Source organism: Tenebrio molitor, chromosome 8 (assembly GCF_963966145.1).
Source record: "Tenebrio molitor chromosome 8, icTenMoli1.1, whole genome shotgun sequence".
Classification (NCBI taxonomy): domain Eukaryota; kingdom Metazoa; phylum Arthropoda; class Insecta; order Coleoptera; family Tenebrionidae; genus Tenebrio; species Tenebrio molitor.
In genome coordinates this window covers 19,891,812-19,913,604 of record NC_091053.1, presented here as the reverse complement: position 1 = coordinate 19,913,604, position 21,793 = coordinate 19,891,812, and the positions used below count along the sequence as shown (strand labels likewise).

Here is a 21,793-nt window from a genome sequence, read left to right as displayed (position 1 = left end):
ATTCAGTAACTATGTATAACAAGGGCTTTCTGAGAAATTCTACTGAAGCCAGGCGCACTCATTCGTCATTCCTGGGAAGCACTACTTTTATGCAGAAGATAACAGTCAGATTGGATAAAAAATAAGATAATTAACAAATACACCACAAACGCGAAACGAAACTTGATACTTGTTAACTCCATACGATGTTAATTTTATGATTTGCGGACTTTCTTGTATTTACTTTTGTATATTTTTTTACAATATGTATTGGTTTTAAAGAGCTAGTTATTTAGCATTGTAAACACTTCTTCTGTTGTCAATCACTTGGAAACCGGATGATCGGATTTGTTCTTCCTGTTCTTACCGTTACTAAAAAATTACAAAAAGCGCGAATAGTACCGTGAGATCATTTAAATTTATAATTAAAGTAGGCTATGAGTGGCTTTTAAACACTCTTGATAACTTAATTGTCAAAATGACGCTTCAAAATTCAATACAAAATATGAAACGGCAGATAACAGTTGTATCCAAGCTGGAGGAGAATACTTTGAAAATTTTCTATGATTGTAAGACTGTATTATTTTTTAGTCCTTCAATTCCTTTAAATTAAAACCAGCCAAAAGTTTTGCCAATCTAATTTAAAACTCATGGCCTAAATTTAAATGGTCTCACGGTACCATAAATTATTCATATTTGAAGAAATGTAAATTATCTGAAACATCTCTTCTGCAAATAGGACAATTATTGTTGGCTTGCAGCCATGTTGCTATACATGGTTGGTGATAAATGTGATTGCAAGGTAACTTAGCAACTCTTTCTTCTACGGTAAAGTTCTCCCAACAAATAGGACATAGCGGGTTGGCATTCCTTTGTTCAGAGTTTATTTGTATAGTTGTTACTATGGTGTTGTGGGAAGAAGAAGAAGCAGAGGAAGAAGGGGTTTGGCGTGGACGTACTGGAAAAATGTCTCATAAAATAAGGTCTTGAGATGTGCATTAAGTCTAAATGTACATACTGATTGTTCTTCTTTGCTGAATAACATATCGGTGAGGATATAAAGTGCTAAAACAGTAAATTTCATTGAAAATATTTGGTTAATGATGATTCTTAAACAGTTAAAAATTAATACAGGGTGTTTTTGAAAGTTGTGCAGAAATTTTAACCACGAGCTACTGGTTTCATGTAGAACTCGGAAAATTTTTTTTAAAAATTCTGTTAAAAAATAAAATGACATTTATTTTTTGAGCTTCAATTTTTTTTAATTGCTTTTAGTTTTCTACGTTGTCCTACAACCTCGTAGGTAAAATTTCGGCACATTTTAAAAATACACCCTTGTATATCATGTTTTATAAAATGTACGCCAATGAGAAATAACCTCTAGGAAATATGCTTTAAAACAAGGAAACCGCATTGGTGTACGTTTTATAAAATATGATATACAGGGTGTATTTTTAAAATGTGCCGAAATTTTACCTACGAGGCTGTGGAACAACGTAGAAGACTAAAAGCAATTTAAAAAAATTGCAACTCAAAAATAAATGTCATTTTATTTTTTGACATAGAATTTTTTAAATATTTTTTCCGGGTTCTACATGAAGCCAGTAGCACGTGGTTAAAATTTCTGCACAACTTTCAAAATCACCCTGTATAATTAATTAGATACATTTATTTTTGGTTTCTTCTGAAAAGTAATTTTAATTTAAGAAAACATTTTTGCTATTCTACTTTTGTAATACTTGTAATACTTACGAAATTATGGCAGGATTTGGGACGGAAGCTCCCGGTGTTTCTGTCCTAACTGATGGACTAGAATGCGTCTTAATACGCACATTAATTACGTAAAAATTGGAAAATTGGAAAATTGGACTTACATTTCCAACGACTGGAACATTGACCAGTTCTTCAATAAAATCATTAGCACATTGAGGACAGTATGAACTCTGTAAAAATCAATCAGAATTTTTGTTCCTTATCAAAGCATTTTGTAATTTTGTACTTACCCTTGAAACATTTTGAAAAACCTCTTCGCACACGTGGCAGAAAAAAGTTGTACTGCGAGAATTTTCCCTGTTTGGTAACGGATTAGGGCTAGGTGGCGGAAGTGTGGAGCCGTGAGGTGAAGAAACTGCAGACACAATGCTATGTACGCATTGTCATTGTCATTGTCTTAAGATTTAACAATCGAAGAAGAATAGAACTGTGAAGTGTAGAGGGAGAAAAGAAATGAAAGCAAAGTAAGAAGAATGGAAATGAAATAAAATTTGTACTGGTACCTAATGTTAGTGGAGAGTCAGAGTAATAGAAATGAAGAACGGAAAAATACTTACCTGTAAACCCTAGTCCTAGTGGTTGCATTGGTGGTTGTGGTGCTGGTCGTCGTGGTGCTGGTCGTCGTGGTGGTCGCTGTGGGAGTGGTGATGGTGCAGATGCAGAAGGTGTTGGTGATGTGGTGTGGACGATGTCAACGGAAGATTCTAGTGAAGCTGTCAATCCGTCAGAATTTACCTAGAACGTAAAATCTAAAAGTACTAATTTCTGAACACGAATTTAATGGATCCATAACTTTAACAGTCCGATAAATACAAAATTGTGCAATGTGATTGGTTAATTTTGATAATTTCTATGGTCACGTTGCATTTACTTAATCTCTTCATAACTATTCATCGTGTGTTCAGAATCAGGGCCTAAGGGCTAGTTTCAGCAACGTGAGTTAAATTTAACTACAGATTAAAATATACGAAAACTTGTTGTAACAATAGGTAACTAAAGTAACCAAGCATTTTAACCTACAGTTAACTTTAACTGGTGTTGGTGAAATAAATATATTTGTTGAAAATATTTTCATTGGGGATTAGGGATTTTTTATTTTGCTCACGCCAATTAAATTTTAATTTAAAAATCAGGGTCTCACTTCTCGACGTTCATCGTAACCTTGAAAATATTGTCTATTCACCATGAATGTGGATAAGGGGTGGCTATGAGTGCTGTGACATCAAGTATTTTGTTGGCAACTTTTTATTATTTATTTCGAGTAGAATCATAATAATTATAAATAAATATAAAATATATAAAAATAATATAAATAAATATAAAATTATAGAGTGCCGTGACAACTGTCTAAATGTCAATAAATTCGCTCTCTAATAAAAACGCGCCAAATGTTGTTGCAAGTGCTTCACTGCAATCCAATGGTGCTACAGAAGTTAGAAAACGCAAAAAATGGACTATGGAAATGAATATTTTCATTATACGGGAATATTTTCGGATCACGAAACTACAGGATGTTGTGAGTACTTACAGGCTTGATTTATTTAAAGCGTTCCAAAGTAAGTACCCCCAGTTTCCTGTGACTATTCAAAATTTAGCTGACCAGAGGAGAGCCATTATGAAGAAAAACTATATCCCTTCGGCAATTTTAGAAAAGATCAAAAATGATGTAAAGTTAGAATTGTCAATTAATTATTCTGACAATAATGAAGTTTCTAATAATTTACTCCAAAATTCTGTTGAACCGCAAAGTTTACAAAGTTTATCTAATCATAATGACTCTTTCTGTCCAATTCTCGATTCACCAAACACCATACAAACAGACATACATAATTTAGACTTTAGTTATAATGATATACATGTTATTAATCAAAATTTTTACTACCATCAAAATTTTAAAGAACAAATTGAAGATGAATTTAATAGAACTCTGAACGAATTTGAACATATAGAACCATTTAATAGACCACTATTACCTAAACAACAAAGCTCCAAAAAATTCTTTGCAATGATTGAAATTTTAAATCAATTCATTTTACCTAAATTTGTAAATAACACCACAAGTTTTAAAAAATTACACAGTATTATATATAGTGGAGCTTTAACAATTATCAGATTAAATGGATCAAAAGAAATTGGCCAGACAAATAATATAAAAGCGAAAGAATTACCAAAATGGGAACAGAGACTAAATAAACGTATTAATAATATCAGACGAGATTTAGGTAGAATAACTCAATATTTAAAGGGTATAAATTCTAATCATCTAAATAATTGTATTCAATCCATTTTAAATAACAACCGAATACATTGTTTAAAATATAATGAATATAATAAAACATTAATAGAAAACAAAGACACTTTATTACAGAAGTTAAATATTTATTCTAAATGACTCAAAAGATATAAAAATAATAAACAACGGAAATTTGAAAACAAACTATTTAGAAATAATGAGAAGTTGTTTTACAAAAATTTAACAGATAATAAAACTCAAACTAATAATGGTACACCAAATATAAACGAAATTAAAGAATTCTGGTCAAACATATGGTCAAATGAAGTTCAATTTAATAATCAGGCAGAATGGATTCCTCATTTAGAAAATGATATACCAGATAGTAATAATCGACATCATATTCAAATTAGCTTTGAAATTTTAGTTAAAAATATTAATAGTTCACATAATTGGAAATCCCCTGGAGGTGACCAAATTCATAACTTTTGGTTAAAAAAATTTACTTGTATTCATAAATGCTTACTTGATCACTTTAACGGATTTATTAGGGAACCTAACACATTTCCAGAGTTTTTGGCCCATGGTATAACATATCTGAAACCAAAAGATTCCGATACTAAAAATCCATCAAAATATAGGCCAATCACATGTCTACCTACAATTTATAAAATTATGACATCTTGCATTAAAGTAATAATTTACGACCATTGTCAAAAATTAAATATACTTAATGAAGAACAAAAAGGTTGTGTTAAAGAGTGTTTTGGTTGTAAAGAACAACTCATAATAGATACGGTAATAATGGAACAAGCTAGAAAAAATAATAGAAATATTTATACAGCATTCATAGACTACAAAAAAGCCTATGATTCAGTACCACATTCATGGTTAATTAAAATTCTTAAAATTTATAAAATTAATTTGGATTTGATTAACTTTTTATCTCATGTTATGACATTTTGGAGAACTACTTTAAATTTATCAATAAACAATACTAAATTAAAATCCGAGCCTATTCAAATTAAACGGGGAATTTATCAAGGAGATTCTTTAAGTCCTTTATGGTTTTGTCTAGCCATTAATCCTTTGACAAATCTATTAAATAGCACTGGATATGGTTTCAATATTAGACTTAATAATACCACACTATCCAAATTAAATCACCTTCTTTATATGGATGACATAAAACTTTATGCATCAAAAGAGAATCACATTTTATCTTTAGTAACAATAACAGAAAATTTCTCAAATGATATTGGGATGAGTTTTGGTATTGATAAGTGTAAAATGCAATCAATATGTCGCGGTCATTACGAACATTTAGAATATATAACTCAAGAAGGAGAAATCATTAAAAATTTAAATAAAGGAGAATTTTATAAATATTTAGGTATTAATCAATCAAATCATATTCAACATTCAATTATAAAAGAAAATTTAGAAAAGCAATTTTATTCAAGAATTAAATCTATTTTAAAATCAAAATTAAACGGTAATAATTTAATTAAAGCAGTTAATACATATGCTGTTCCATTACTGACCTATTCTTTCGGTGTTATAAAATGGTCCAAAACTAATTTACAGAACATAAACATTAAAACTAGAGTTCTTTTTACCAAATTTAGTAAACACCATCCTAAATCTGCTATTGAAAGATTTAATTTACCACGCGAAAACGGTGGTAGGGGTTTTTCAAATCTAGAAATACTGCTAAAAAATCAAATTGCTTCACTAAAAAATTATTTCCTCAATAGAGCTCGTGATAACACCTTTTTTAATGCTTTGGTTTCAGCCGATAAAGGCTACACACCTTTAAATTTAAGTGATAATATAATTTCAGATATTGTTAAGCCAAATATACCTGACACTATAGCAAATATAAAACAGAAGTCTTTACATGGGAGATACTTTAAAGAACTGGAACAACCAGAAGTTAATATTCAGGCCTCTCATGCATGGCTTAAGAAATCAAATATTCACCCTGAGACGGAGGGTTTTATATTTGCAATACAAGATCGTGTTATAAATACAAGAAATTATAAAAAACACATATGCGGTTTACAATCGATAATTGATAAATGTAGGATTTGCGGAACTGAAGGGGAAACAATTGAACACATCATTTCTTCTTGCACCGTTTTGGCTCAAAGCGAATATAAAAAACGTCACGATATATTCGCTAAAATTATACACATGAATTTAGCTGTTAAATTCAATTTATTAAAGAATACACAACCACATTATAGTTATACACCAGAAAGTTGTTTGGAAAATGACAGTTACAAGTTATATTTTGATAGAACAATTTTAACTGACATTCATATTAAACATAACAGACCAGACATTATAATTTTAAATAAACAACAAAAGCAAGCATATCTTTTAGATATAGCTGTTCCAAATTCACATAATATAACACAGACATATAACACAAAAATTAATAAATATTTAGAGCTCTCCGTTGCTATGAGAAATCTTTGGTGTTTAGAAAAAATTTCGATTTTACCACTTGTAATTTCAGCAACGGGAATAGTACCGCAATCTCTTTTTAAAAATTTAAAAATTCTGGATTTAGATAACACATTGGTAGTTGAAATTCAAAAAGGTATATTATTATACTCATGTCACATCGTGAGGAAGTTCCTTAACATTGACACAGAACATAATACACAACAAAGTCAAAATGCGGAGGCGAGACGCCGGTAATTATGTTGATAAGCACTGCACTATTACTTGATAGTAATATCCGTAATAGTGTATGTACTCCGGCAAAATTGCCGTGCCGCCGGGTGGAGGTGGGATAGTAAAATATAAAATATAAAAAATATAAAATATAAAAAATATAAAAAACGTCATGATATATTCGCAAAAATTATACACATGAATTTAGCAGTTAAATTCAACTTATTAAAGGATACACAACCACATTATATTTATAAACCAGAGAGTTGTTTGGAAAATGACAATTACAAATTATATTTTGATCGTACAGTTTTAACTGATATTCATATTCAGCATAACAGACCAGACATTATTATTTTAAATAAACAACAAAAGCAAGCATATCTTTTAGATATAGCTGTTCCAAATTCACACAATATAACACAGACATATAATAGAAAAATTAATAAATATTTAGAACTCTCCGTTGCTATGAGAAATCTTTGGTGTTTAGAAAAAATTTCGATTTTACCATTTATAATTTCAGCAACAGGAATAGTACCACAATCTCTTTTTAAAAATTTTAAAATTTTGGACTTAGAGAAAACATTAGTGGTTGAAATTCAAAAAGGTATATTATTATACTCATGTCATATCGTGAGGAAATTCCTTAACATTGACACAGAACATAATACACAACAAAGTCAAAATGCGGAGGCGAGACGCCGGTAATTATGTTGATAAGCACTGCACTATTACTTGATAGTATTATCCGTAATAGTGTATGTACTCCGGCAAAATTGCCGTGCCGCCGGGTGGAGGTGGGATAGTCTATAAATAATACTTGATTAAAAACATGATTTTTTAATGAAATTAAATTAGGCAAAATATTTTGACAGGTAAAAATATCAAATTGAGTCACATTGTCATTCATTAATGTCAGAAATTTCTTGGACAAATTCAACCGGAACATAGACGACATTTCTGTAATCATTTTTCCACAATTAAATGATCAAATCAGAAAAACTGATGGTTACTGGAGACGAATTATTGAAAAATGTAATGTCACATACCTGATGGTGCATCTGCCGATTCGGTCTGTCATCTAAACGTACGTTATTTATGGCTACAACAGATCAAATTTAGATTTAACATAATCTAATCGTTGGAAGTTTTTTATATTTGTTACGAAAAATATCACTTACAGGAAATCAATATTTGCTCGACTACGCTTTCCAAGAAGTCTAGTCTATTGCTGAAAAAGAGAAATCGCTAGGTTTTAATGAAAAAATAAAGTCTAAATGACAAAATTGAAGAACATTAGTATTTCTAGCACTCCTAATTATTGTGAGTACCAGCGAATTATGTTTCTAGAAGTGTTGACAATTTGGGATCACGGAATATTCATATTGTAGAAAAAACAGTACAATTTACGAGTAAGAAATACCTGAGTTCTTCGTGTCTTCGCTCTTGCTGCGTTTGATTAGTTTGTCCAGATTCTTCCAGTGAAGATTCTGTATTGTCTAAAATAGCATTGTTCACAGAGAAGCAAAAAGGGCATTCTGCAACCTACATAGGTAAATGAAATAGTGTAATGTTGTAATTTTGAAGTAAACTACTTACCTGTGAATCATTTGAAAAGTAATCATCGCAATTGTTACAATAAAAAAGATATCCAAAGTCAAAGGGTGAAGCCATATTTAATTCACATCTGAACTTGACGGTAAATTTGATCCTACTGCACTTGTATAATGTAACTAAAATGATTAGGTAGGTATGGTAAAAGGCAAAGATAAGAAAATTGCGAATTTTTAGTGACACAGCCAAAATATTGTAAATATTTACCAAAAATAAATACGAATAAATTAACAGGAATTTATTTTAAAAATTATTCCTAAGCTATGTAGTTTGTCGAGCATCACTTATTTACAAAAAATAAATATTAGACTGTTTACAAAGTTTTCAACATCTTCCTAAAAGTATTACACACATTTTTGTTCCAGATGAAATTGTCTAAAATCACAACCATCGCCTCTGGGTGAACAATTAGCAACTGATAAAAACTTCAAAATGTGATAATCCCTTCTACTTGCTAATTAAATTCTCGCGGGCAGATAGGACAGTAGCCTACTCCTTTTCGAGAACGACCTGCCATAAATCTTTATTATCGTTATCATGTTGTTAAATAATTTGACTTAATAAAGTCAGGATTCACATTTATTTTGTCCGGACTGTACACTCGTTCTACAAGACATTTTATCGAACTCGTTCCTCGCTACGCTCCTCGTGCCATCAACCCTCTCATTCTACAATAGCTGTCTTGTGCAACTCGTATAAAAATATACTATTTTGGTTTATAATATTGAGTTTACAGTTTTTTTCATTATACAATGAGTTTTTTTTTAAGACTGGCCCTAGGGTTTTACATGCTAATTTTTCAACCCCCTGTTAACTTTTATTTTTGTAAAAATTACAAAGCTTAGCGCTGTTTTTAGATTAAACAATAATATTATCTAGTCATTTACCACCATTTATTTCATTTTGTGATACCAAAATGGTTGTCATAGACAATTTACAAACAAAATGTTATTTGCAAAAAATAGTTTGAACATTACTTCAATAACGATAGATTCATTTTTTATGTTAACAAGGTTCTTTACTTCAATCAAAATTAAATGAAATGTTCAAAATGACCTCTATAGGCAGTTAATCAATTACACAATTAATTACGTATCAAAATTACAAATGTCAGGTGAAATTTCAGCCTACTGAAAATTTAAAATTGAAGCAAACGGAATTCAAAAAACATCTTTTTTTAACGTCCGTCAAAAAAAGTGCAAGTTTTTTCATTCGTTTGCGTTAATAAAATATGTAATTTTTGAATCGGTCAAGAAGTGTTAAAGAAGTGCCATAGCGGTTCATTTTTGCACGCATTTTGCGTTAAAAAAAGTGCCGTAGCGCAATTATAAAATTTTTCATTCATAATTAGTAGTTTTTTAACGAGTTCGTATGTAAATTGGGATTTTTTTGGCATGAGTGGGCCAATTTAAAACGCGAGTAAAACGAGCGTTTTAAAGGTCCACGGGTTCACATAGGAGAAAATTTTCAAATTTTGAGAGTGTCGAAAAAATTGTTATCTAAACTTGCAACTCGTTAGTAAAGTATCTTTTTTTTACTCGGCGCATTTACGCACTCGCTTCGCTCGAGCGGCAAATTTTCCTTCTCGTAAAAAAAAGTATTACTTTACTCACTTGTTTCATAAATAACTATTTGCTAACTTATTCCTTGCTTCTGGTTATTAAATTGAAATTGTTTCAATACATTATCATATCCCACAACTTTACTATTAAACTGGGTTGAATATTTTCAAGAGGACAAAAGTTAACAGGGGGTTGAAAAATTAGCATGTAGAACCCTATGGCCAGTCTTAAAAAAAAATCACTGTATGTATTTTATTTTTAAAATAATACATGTTTTACTATTTTAATAATTAAATTAAATTATTGAATTCAGTAAAATAAAATGAATTCTAAATTTTATGGTTTTCATAATGAAACGCCACTACTTGTGTGACATTATGTGATCTCATTTTGACATAACAGTCAAATTACAATGCTAAAAATTAATAAAAACTAACTACTAGATAAAGAGGGGTGTTTCCATTTTTTTGGCCCCAATTGTAACATCACAAACACTTAGCTCCATACGATGTTCATTTGTGATTGGTAGTGCTTTCTAGTACATATATAGAATGTTTTTTTTTATTTTTTTATAGTGTGTAGGTACCTACTGCTTTGAAAGAATTAGTTATTTAGCATTGTAGAGTAGTACACTAGTTTATGTAAATGAGTAGAGTATGTAAATTACATGGAAAAACTCGTCTGCAAATGGGACAATTGTTGTTAGTTTGGAACCATGTTACTATACATGGATCGTGATATATGTGATTGCAAGGTAAGTCAGCAACTCTTTCTTCTACGGTAAAGTCCTCCCAACAAATAGAACATCGAGGGTTGGCATTCCTTTGTTCAGAATTTATTTTTATCATTCTTATTATGCCATTGCCCGAAGAAGATGAAAAAGAACGCATTCGCGGTGGAAATACTGGAAAATCCTCCAGTTCTTGAATAAAATCATTATAACATCCAGGACAGAATGGGTTCTATAAAAAGCAACAAGAATTTTTGTTCATTATCAAAATATTTTGTACGTACTAACCCTTGTAGAATTTTCAAAGACATCTTCGCACACGTGGCAGAAAAAAGTTGTATTGCGAGGGTTTTCTCTATTTGGTACTGGATTATGAAGAGGTGGCGCCAGTGAGAAGCCATAAGATGAAGAAAATGCAGACAGAGTGTGTGGATAGGGTCCTAAGATTTAACAATCAAAGAAAATAAAATTGTAGACAGAAAATAAATCAAAGCCAATAATTAATCAGAAAGGAAATGAAATAAAATCATGTACTACCGCGGCCATCCAAAAGTGAACGTTTTTATTTCATAGTTTGATTTTTACTTGAAATCATAGGCGTTCTAAAATGTCACAGTTTGACACTAGCGTTAAAAATATTATTGAAACTATTTTTTTTAAATGCCACGACATCTCACTCCGATTCAGACCCCTAGGGCTATTCCAAAGCAAGAAGAAAATTGGTCGTTGGCTGCTGTGGCGAAGGAATTACATTGCAGTAAGACTTGCATCTTCCTGCTGCACGAACGCCAATGAACAAAGCCTAATTTAATCTAACGAAAAATACGGAAATTTTCGCAAGCTATCGTTCACTTTTGGATGGCCGCGATTGTACCTACTGTGAATGTTACTTGAAAGAGTCAGAGTAGCAAAAACGAAGAACAGAAAAATACATTACCTACAAACAGTAGCGGTGATGTGCCTGTTGGTGAGGGTGTTAGTGGTGGTGATGGTGTTAGTGGTGGTGGTGTTAGAGGTGGTGATGTTACTGGTGATGGTGTTAGTGGTGGTGATGGTGTTAGTGGTGGTGATGGTGTTAGTGGTGGTGATGGTGTTAGAGGTGGTGATGTTAATGGTGATGGTGTTAGTGGTGGTGTTGTTAGTGGTGATGATGTTGATGGTGATGGTGTTAGTGACGATGGTGTTAGTGGTGGTGATGATTCTGGCGATGATGTTAATGGTGATGGTGTGCGTGGTGGTGATGTTAGTGGTGGTGACGTCAGTGGTGATGATGTTGATGATGATGCTGTTAGTTCCACTGGAGATTCTGTATTGTCCGAAAGAGCATCTAAAAATTCGTCTGACTCTATAATTTCTTCCACCCCCCATTCAGAGAAGCAAAGAGGGCAATCTGCAATCTATGTAAGCAAAATGAAATAACGTAATTTTGAGGTGAACTACTTACCGGTGAATCATGGCGAAAGTAATCATTGCAACTATTACAATAAAAAAGATGTCCTAACTCAAAAAATGCCGAATCCATATTTAATCCACATGTGAAATAAAGACTTTGATGATAAATTCCGATGCCACCGCACTTGTATAATATTGATAAGATGATTAGATAAGGTAAAAAGCAGGGAACACCTTATTTATTATTAGTCACTCACAGTCAAAGCATACTACTCGTGAGGCCCCTTCAGAACACTTTGTCTTTCAAGAATTTTGCTCTGGTTTTAAAGGTATATTTAAAAACCAAATATTTCAAAGATTTTACCCTGCAAAACTATATGGGCTTGTTCAGAACACTTTGTTTTTTTAAGGTTTTTGACCTGTTTCTAAAACATATTAAAGCCTTCGGCCTGGTTTTTAAAGGAATATTTAAAAATTAACATTTTCAAATACTTTGCCCTGTTTTTAAGGTAGAAGGCATACTATACAAACTCATGTAGTTAACGATTTTAAAAGAAAATTGATAGATTTTTCCGACGGGGTAAAATACCCTGTCTGTAAAATTGATGTAAAACTGTATTCATTAATGAATTAGGATTATAACGTATGTTGCAAAAGTTTTGAGAATACATATTTTCAAAAAATAAAAAAATGTTTGCAATAATTTATTTCAAATGTAACAAGAACAAGTGATAACAACAATATTTCTTAACATAAAAATTATATTGTATAATTGCTAATGGGCCATGGTCTTCAATGGCTCGCAACTTCCTCTTAATGTACCTCATTAGATTTTGGACAGATACTAAATCAACTTCTCTGATCTTCTGCATTATTCTCCTTCTTAACTGCTGTTCGTTTTGAGCTTTCCAACCATTGTTATAAACTCTTCCACTCAGAAGAGCCCAAAAATTATCGATTGGTCGTGCTTGAGGAAGATTTGGGGGGTTGTCGTTTCTTAATACAAAAGGTATCCTGTGCTCTTCTAGTCTCTCTACTCTTTCCAAGCAACTGTTAAATTCAAAACGTTGAAGTAGCAATTGTTGTGGCAAACCAATACGAGGATAAACGCCATCTTCTCTAAAGTACAAAACCTTCAAGAATTTACGCAATATTGATTCCACCAATAAAATGTGGCTGTTGTAGATGTGTACTCGATCTTAGATCTCACTCATGCGGAAAACAGTGTAATTAGCGTAGATGATTCAACAAATTCAAATACAAGTTTAGAGATTTTCCAAGCATCAGGAAAAATACGAGATTGGAAAGACAGATTAAACAAAAAGCGTAAGAGTTTACAAAAAGATTCAGCATAGTCAGACACGAGAAAAGCTGGAATCAGATCTGGGCCACTGACATTATTATGTTTCAATTTTCTAAATGCGCCCAAAATAGCTTCTTTATCTAGAGAAAAGGACATTACGTTGTTCTGTGAAGTACAGTTTGGAGAGATATGTTGAAATTCATCTTTAGAAAATGTCGACTTAAATCAGTTGCCTGGTTTGGCAGCGATAGCCACGACGAGCGAGTGAGAGGTGATAAGCAGAAGACAGCGGGCAAGAAAGAGAGGGCATGCCGAAATCGCCGAAAGCAAGGAAAAAAAGCAGCAAGAGAGAAAGAGAAGAGGGTAGGATGTCGGAAGAAGGCCTGAACCCATTCAGAAATAGTTCCAGAACGAGAAGATTACCAAATAGAAGCGAAGAAGAAAATCAAAGCAAGGAAATGGATAAGGAAATGAAAACAACCATGATAAGAGAGATGAGAGAGGAGATCAAAACACTAAGAAAGGAATTAGCGGCAGTGAGAGAGTAAAATGGGGAGCTAAGCAAAGAATTAGCGACAGTGAGAGAGGAGAGAGGAAGAGAAGAAAAAGGGCAGTTGGAGAAGGCAGATTGGATGAAAAGGATGAACAAAGATGGAACAAAGAGAAAAGAAGGAAAGGAAGAATAATGTTATAATAACTGGAATAAGGGCAAGAAGTGGAAATATAGAGAGGGAGGTGGAACAATGGTGAAGAAGTGAAAGTAAAGGAAGCATGTAAAATAAATAAAGATAAGATGATGCTGGCGAAAATATAAAGTTGGGAGCAGAAGAAGAACATAATGCTAAGTAAGAGTTAGTTAAAGGAAAAAAAAAGTGAGAGGATGTATATAGATGACGATTTGACAAAAGAAGAAAGGGAAACACAAAAGAAGTTAAGAGAGTTGGCCAGAGAGGAGAGAGATAAAGGAAAAAGGGTGAAAATAGGATACAGGAAAATACAGATAAACGGGGACTGGTTTAGATAGGACGAGAGACAGGAGAAACTGAAGAAAATTTGCTAGAAAAAAGGAGAGAATAAGAAGACGACCCGGCGAGAAAATGTACAAGGAGAAGGTGAATAAAAAGGTAGAGGGACAAAGACACAGATAAGTAAGAGAGAAGAGAGAGAATAAGAGAATCGAAGTACAATATGGAGGGGAGAGAGTGTGTGTGAGAGAGGAAAATGATAGCGGGTTGCAGAGGTGGGGACGAGGAGAGAGAGAACAGGAATGGGAATGAAGGAGAAGAGAGAGAGAAGGTGCAGGCGGTGACCGCGAGTACAGTGAGAAAATCGAACACATGCGGCGAAATGAGAGAGAGAATGAGAAGGGAATGGGGAGAAATATGGAGCGAAGACGGTAGGGAGATGGATGAAAGAATAAGGAAGAGGAGAGAAAGAATGGAGAACGAGAGGAGTGAGGGTGAACAATAAATTGTTATTTTTATGTTTATGTTTGTAATAAGGAATCCGAAAGCCCGTAGGGCAAAATAAAGCATTTTGATTGATTTAAAAAAGTCCGCAAAACAATTTGCGATATGGGTACTTCCAGTAACCTCATTATTTTGGTAAACCATATAATGAGGCAATCCAGAGTTGTTTTTCATCTGTTGAAGATAACTCCGAAATCTGGTTGCTTTAGATCTAATGCATTCCTCCATATCTCGATTGAATTTTATGAACGAATCATCTATCAGTTTCTTTAGTTTACGACCCAATTGAGAGAACTCCTCATAATCTTTTATTTTTCACTTTAGTATAATTGCATGATAACTCCTAGGATACGAAATACGTAAACATGTCCATAACAACCGGGGAATAACACAGGGCGTAATAAGAATAAGTGGGCGTAACAAGAATAAGCGGGCGTAATAAGAATATGCGGGCGTAATGAATTCATAACGTCCTCATCAATTCATAATTGCAAAGATGCCATTTTTTTTTAAGAACACGTATGGTGAAAAATAAAATCTTGTATGCACCACTGCGTCACCGAATGATTACGCCCATCGAACGATATCCATCTCTCGGGCTAAAGCCCTCGAGCTGGATTCATCGTTCTCCGGGCGTAATCATCGTTGTAACGCCCTTGGTGCATAAATAGCTATTTTATCCCTGCTTTTGAGATATCTTTTTCTAGCCATACCCTTGAGTTTTATAGTATTTTGTATTTCAGGTGTACACCAAGGCGGAAAGCGCAGTCGAGAATGACTTCGGATTGTGAATTCTGAATATTCAGATACACAATTAGTGGGCGAACGCATACCTCGAGTCGACGTCTATGATGAATGCGAGATGCGATTCCCGCATTTTGTCCGCGCTCTATTTATAAGGGAACGTTTATGTTGGAGCTGCGATGAGCGATAAAAGCGGCGATAAGAGCGAATTGCCATTTGAAAACCATGGCAGTGAGGTTAAGTATGTGTATTTAATTTATGAATCATTTAAATAACACCAAATCACAACAAATTTTTAGATTTACATTTTTTAAATATAGTCCGATGAGCCTAGTCCGTGAAGAAGTCGCCATGACGTGCGTCTACTTTTGACATTTAACAGCAGTGCATGGTGCTACCAATATTTGAAAATTTATGTTGGCAACTTGAGACAAATGCCATTCCAAATTTCAATTTTTAAGATTCTGAGTTGTGTTCTTTCGTGCTTACTTGCTTTTTCTGCAAATACATTCCTTCGTTTTCATTTTCTTTTTCTGCGATTCTCTGCTGTGACCGGTTTTGCCACGCCACTGGAATACTTTGTCCGCGCAGATTTCCCCCACCAAATGTCATATCTCAGGCCGGCTTTACTCTACTTTTAAGCCATTTTTAGCCCGTTTGAAGTTTAATAAAACGGAAATGCTTATTAAGCCGCACGATGTCAAGAAAGACATAATGGCATTCGATGCGCCTCGTCTTAGAGGTTCACATCAAATTGGGACTACCGGGATTCTAATTCGACGATATGGAAAACCATGGGAAAACATTTTTCTCAAGACTACTAAAATTCGGGACATCCTGATGGAAAAAATTAGAATCTTCATAGGGTAAGGAAACATTCGTTTTTAATTTTTAATTTATGTAGTTACTTCGTTACTTGTACAAGTACCTACGTAGGTACATAGTTCAAATGAAAATTATTGTGTAATTAATATTTGTATTTTTGCAGGGATTAGTCAACTGCTTCCTCGGAACCAGCAGTCTCAGAAGAAGGTTCCGCCTCGAGCTCCGCTCATGAAGATACAATAACTAATCATATTTCTATAAATATAGTTATTTTGCTACAGTTTTAAATCCTGATGTTGGTTTGTTTTCTGTCTAACTCTAAATCGATAAGGAATTAACCCAATTTTTTAACTGGTAATGGAATAATAACTTTGTTATTTTTTATTATAAAGAGGTCAAATATGTACCTTGAAATGCAGCAGTCTCATGGACTGAAGGCTTTTTTAATATGCTTTAAAAACAGGAGAAACCCTTTAAAAATGTTACTGTTTCAATATACATTTAAAAGCCGCGCAGAATTCTTAAAATATTTGCTTTTGAATAGACCTTTAAAAACGGGGTACCTAGAATCCTTAAATTTGAAGTGTTTTTCCGAAGGTGAATTTTTTTGCCGAAATGGAATTTTATAGATTCCTCAAAATTTGGACTGTTTTAAAAAGGTACTGTTACATTATTGTTTTACTTTTGGCTATGACAACAACGATTTCGTATGAAAGGTTGGCTCTCTGTCGCCGCTCACCGTCGTCGCTTCGAAAGTGCTGAAAATCAGGAGCGAAAAGTCTTGGATCTGCCCGGAAGTCGGGAAAAAAAACTCGAAAAACTGGTACAATCGTTTATTTTTCTTCCAATTGAACTACAGGGAATAAAAGGTAATCATAACTTCGATACCGCCTGACTGGCCGTTGAAGACCCGGATAATGATAACATAAATTCCGTATTAAAAAGTAAAATTAAATTACGGGACACTACTGGCGCTAAAGGTGTGAACAATGACAAATAAAAGGAATTTAATCCTGCGACGCTCTCGAAAGATCTTCCTCCGGGAAATAAAATAACAAAAGTGAAAAAGGGAGGAGGTCGCTCGAGCCCCGCCTACGCCGCCCGCATATGCGGGAGGGAGGTCTCCGAAGTACTCCCTCGTCCGAAAACAAAAGACATTAACAAATAATCTTTCTTTCGGAGAGACCCGGAGTAAGAACCCGAATAAAAAAAGGATGATGAACCTGAGCGATAAGCGAATACTGGCGAGGTGAGCAAAATGGCTGACTGATAATGAAATTTTTGAAAATTTAATTCGTGGGGTATACAGCAACTCCCCCTAACCGAAGCTTCTATCTGAGATTAATTGACAAAGAGACACTTTACACGAATGACCGAAAAGATAGAATACAAGGTGAACGATCTCTTCGGGAAGCCACGACCTGAGGGTGAGGGTGTTATCACCATGGTTCCGGTTGTAGGGAAGTCCGTGTCCTCCAGGTGAGTTTCGGGGACGAACGGCCCAGCAGATGCCGGCATGAGTTGGATCCGCTGAAGCGATCGGAGGTGGCGGAGGCCGCTAATGGGCAGCTGCGATTCGGTCTGGACTCCTTGGATGCCTGCTCCTCCAGCCTGTTTCGACTCCACCACGTTCAACCAGCACCTGCTACAAACTTAAATACCATCTACACTCCCCCTTTGTACTCAAAACATACACCGGGCAAAAGGTCGTGGAAACTTCTCAGAATCGCGCTGGTTTCCCCCTTATATGCTTTCTGCCCCTGCCCCGGAACGGCGATGTCAAATTGCAGCGAGGATCGAAGGTTTTAAAATCCTAAAAGTACTAAATTGCAGCGCGCGGTTAGTTTGGGTCTTAATAACCTGATGTAAACTGCAGCGCTTATAATCTTAATAACGGGTCGGCTTATCATTTAGAAATTTTCAGGTAGCACTGCACTTCTCAGTTCATTACGCATCATGTACACCTTTGATACGGTGTACATGATGCTCTTGAATCGATTCAAATTAAAACTAATCGAAATCAGGATTTTCTTCAGGTGAATGACAAAAGAAAAACATTATAATTTTTTCTTGCCACAAAAATTTTTGTCAACATCGTCAAAAATTTACGCGGACGGTACGTTTTCACACTGTACAAATTTTTTTAAACAATTATTTACTGTTCACGGATATAATAGTACCGGGTGATCAAAAAGGACTGTTTAAGTTGGCAGTACAATTAGGAAAATTTTATATTTCGGTTATTTATAACACTGCAACCGGGTATGTTTTGTTGGTTTATTTGACAAATATCTGATGTAGGTATAGCATTAACAACGACAAGCCATCAACAACCGAAAGTTACTCCTGTTATACGATTTAAAATACAATTCAGTGTTACCAACTTAAACAGTCCTATTTGATCACCCCGTATATTATGTACCGAGGGAGTGAAGTGGATGATTTTTACCCGAGGTGCAGTTTGTAGCGAGAGGGCGTAGCCCGAGGGCTACAAAGCACTGAGGGTAAAAATCATTCACTCCCGAGGTCCATATACTATTTTTTGCACGACTCACCGATTTTAATAGAAAAAAGCCGAAAATTTGTAAGTTATCAGTTATCACTAACTGTCAAGCTGAATTTAAATGTCATGTTGACAGTTAAAAATAATTTTTAACCTTTCGGCTTTTTTCAATTAAAATTTTTGGATCGTGCAAACAATAGTATCTGCACCTCGGGATTGCAAGATTGTTACCGTCGGTGCTTTGTAGGATCCTCGGGCTTCGCCTTCAGGCTACAAACTGCATCTCGAGTGAAAAAACAAATTAATTCGAAATAAATATATACCATAAAAGGTTGAATAGGCTATGGTTTTTTGCCCAAGGGGAAAAAACATGACTAAAAGCTTGAGTTGGCTGCGGTTGTTTGCCCAAGGGGAAAAAAGAGCCACTTCACTCCATACAATCAGGGAGTAAAGTTGCTCATTATATACAGGTCGTGCAAAAAAATATAATTTACCTTCCAATGATTTCGAAGAAAATTTTGTTTCCCGTTATTATTCTCTTTTCCGAAAATTGCAGACTTTGCAGATGATTAATTAGTTACCTCCTTAAAAGTCCCAGGTAAAGGATAGTTATTACTTATAATAGTCTACCTGCCCACTCCCTGGGGGGTAAAATGACAAGCGCTGCTATTTACTTATTTGGAAATCAGTACCTGCTTCCCCTAAAAGATTAAGACTTGACCGCCGCTGCAATTTGATACTGCCCTCTCGGAAGGTTTTTCTCTGGCGGATGCGGAAACACCGCGGGCCGTGCGCACGTTCTCGAACATTCGCGAATGTTTTGGAAATACGATTTGCTGCGAAATTTAAATCGTAGCAGTACCTAAAAACAGAGCAAAATCGTCAAAAATGTTTTTAGTTTTTTAAATATCTATCTTTAAAAATAGGGTAAAATCCTCAAATTTGAACTGTTGTGCTGAACAGGCCCATATAGTACAAACTTCAAAACCGGGAAAAGTCGCATATAATCCTAATTCATTAATAAATACAGTTTACATCAATTTTACAGACAGGGTGTTTTACACCGTCGGAAAAATCTGTCAATTTAAAAAAAAAATCGTTAGCTACATGAGTTTGTATAGTAGGTATGCCTTCTATCTTGAAAACAGGGCAAAATCTTTGAATATGTTAATTTTTAAATATACCTTTAAAAACCAGGCAGAATTCTTAGAATTTTAACTTTTTTTAATATGCTTTAAAAACAGGTCAAAACTTGTTATGCAATGTATAGTTGGTTGCATACTGTATATAATGTTTTCTGGGTCTTCGTGAAGTGCGAATAAAAACTATATTGTGTTTCTCCTGTAACAAGAGTTTTTTATTGATACCTAACAATTTTTCTTAATCTACCCATCACCAAATTTATTTACAATATAAAACAATCTTACCTGTAACAAGAGAAACGGCATTAAAGCTATTATTCGCTTTCTTTCGTTTCGAACAATCTCGAAGGTTGGTCCCCTCTCTTGTTACAGGCTAACAACGACACGCCGCCATCTTTGTCGTCACATGTCGCGCGCGCCAAATTCAAATGTACCGAAGTACAAATTAAAAAGAACTAAAAAGAAGTACGACGAACTTTTTACATCTCCCCCCCTGCAAGAAAAAAACATATATACATTCATAAAGTTGGATTCTCGTAATCCAGAACCGGAACAAGTTTTGTGACATGGAAAAGATTTGATTCCGACTTCCTGTGGCCCGTGTCTACCCTGTATATAGAGTTTGAAAACTTTTCTAGAAACTTATATGGCCCAATCTTTAATTCGTCTAATTTTTTTCTGTTTAAGCGGTTTCCGTTTTCAACATACACACAATCTCCTACTTTTAACTCGCACTTTCTTCTGTTTTTGTCAAATCGTTGTTTGTTATATGTATGTGATTTTTTTGTATTTTCCAAGGCGAGTTTTCTATCTTGAAGGAAATCAATGTAAGTTTTTTCGCGTTTTAATTCATCTGGTAATATATCAATATTTTTTCCTTCCAATAAATATTTAGGGGAAAATCCTGTCACCGTGTGCTCCGTTTCGTTATATCTTCTCGTGCATTCCTGTGCTATGGTCGTCCAGGCCAATTTTACCTTTGTTTCATTTACCTTACATCTAATTTTATTAACTAGCGTTTGGTTAAGCCTTTCATTCAGACCATTTGAGAATGGTGCGTTTACTGCCGTGAAAACGATGGGTATATTCTCTTCGTTCAAAAATTTTTTAAAGTCTTTTGAGTTTATACCTGGATATTGATCCGATAGAATCATACCAATTTTGTTGCCTTCCGAGGCTCGTCGAACCAGTTTTATAAAATCATTCGAATTCTGAGTTTTCGAAGTCAAAATGAAAGCGTATCTCGTGAAGTGGTCTACAAGAAGGTGTAAATATGTTTTTGTGGAACGCGAGCCACCGAATCCCTCGATGGTGTCTATGGATACTATCTCAAAAGGGTGAGTAGCAGGACCTAAGTGAGACATTAGTCCAAATCTATATTTCCCTCTAGATTTGTTTTTTATGCAGGTTTCGCAGTTTTCACAGATTGCTTTGATATTGCGTGTTAGGTTCTGTGCTGTATAGAATGGTTTAATTTTATTTTCCATTTGTTTTATGCCTATATGACAATAAACATAGTGTATATTTTCTATTAATTTTTTACTAAATTCCTCCGACAGTATTATCTTTTCCTTTTTCCCCATCTGTTTATAATATTATTGTATCTTTTACTCGTAAGTTTAGTTTGTGTTTATTATTTTTTATATCACTGTTTTCTTTTTGATCATGCTGGATGTCCTTTAGCTTGACTAAGTTAACGATTGTTAAACATTCGTCTTGATTTTCAAGTGGTTCCAATACTGAATTTCTGCTCAAACAGTCTGCTTCCAAGTTGTATTTCCCTGGAGAGTATACTACCTCGAAATTAAACTGAGATAGATAATATGTTAAGTCTCC

At 34.1% G+C, this 21,793-nt stretch overlaps 2 protein-coding genes and 2 long non-coding RNA genes across 7 annotated transcripts in view; 1 reads left to right on the top strand and 3 right to left on the bottom strand.

The window, feature by feature from the left end:
* The window catches only part of LOC138136846 (E3 ubiquitin-protein ligase RNF126-like), a 209,027-nt gene that overhangs the window by 677 nt on the left and 186,557 nt on the right, over positions 1-21,793 (bottom strand). The window lies entirely within an intron of this gene.
* On the bottom strand, positions 651-8,430 carry LOC138136837 (RING finger protein 44-like). Of its 4 annotated transcripts, none has more exons than XM_069056157.1 (10): positions 8,273-8,426; positions 8,097-8,218; positions 7,855-7,904; positions 7,723-7,775; positions 2,310-2,487; positions 1,983-2,107; positions 1,854-1,922; positions 1,732-1,799; positions 998-1,044; positions 651-937 (listed from the first exon to the last, which is right to left on the bottom strand). In XM_069056157.1, exons 1-10 carry the CDS (start codon positions 8,345-8,347, stop codon positions 666-668), a joined length of 1,059 nt encoding a protein of 352 aa, XP_068912258.1. In that variant the 5' UTR covers positions 8,348-8,426; the 3' UTR covers positions 651-665. The 4 variants fall into 4 exon arrangements, with proteins under 4 accessions (XP_068912258.1, XP_068912257.1, XP_068912260.1 ...); XM_069056159.1 differs by having other exon boundaries at positions 708-937; positions 994-1,044; positions 8,273-8,428; XM_069056156.1 differs by having other exon boundaries at positions 1,732-1,922; positions 8,273-8,427.
* LOC138136941 (uncharacterized) lies at positions 15,499-16,606 on the top strand. Its single transcript, XR_011161510.1, has 2 exons — positions 15,499-16,353; positions 16,476-16,606. It is a non-coding gene; the product is annotated as an uncharacterized lncRNA (long non-coding RNA).
* On the bottom strand, positions 17,357-20,359 carry LOC138136911 (uncharacterized). Its single transcript, XR_011161495.1, has 4 exons — positions 20,243-20,359; positions 19,508-19,677; positions 18,007-18,134; positions 17,357-17,957 (listed from the first exon to the last, which is right to left on the bottom strand). It is a non-coding gene; the product is annotated as an uncharacterized lncRNA (long non-coding RNA).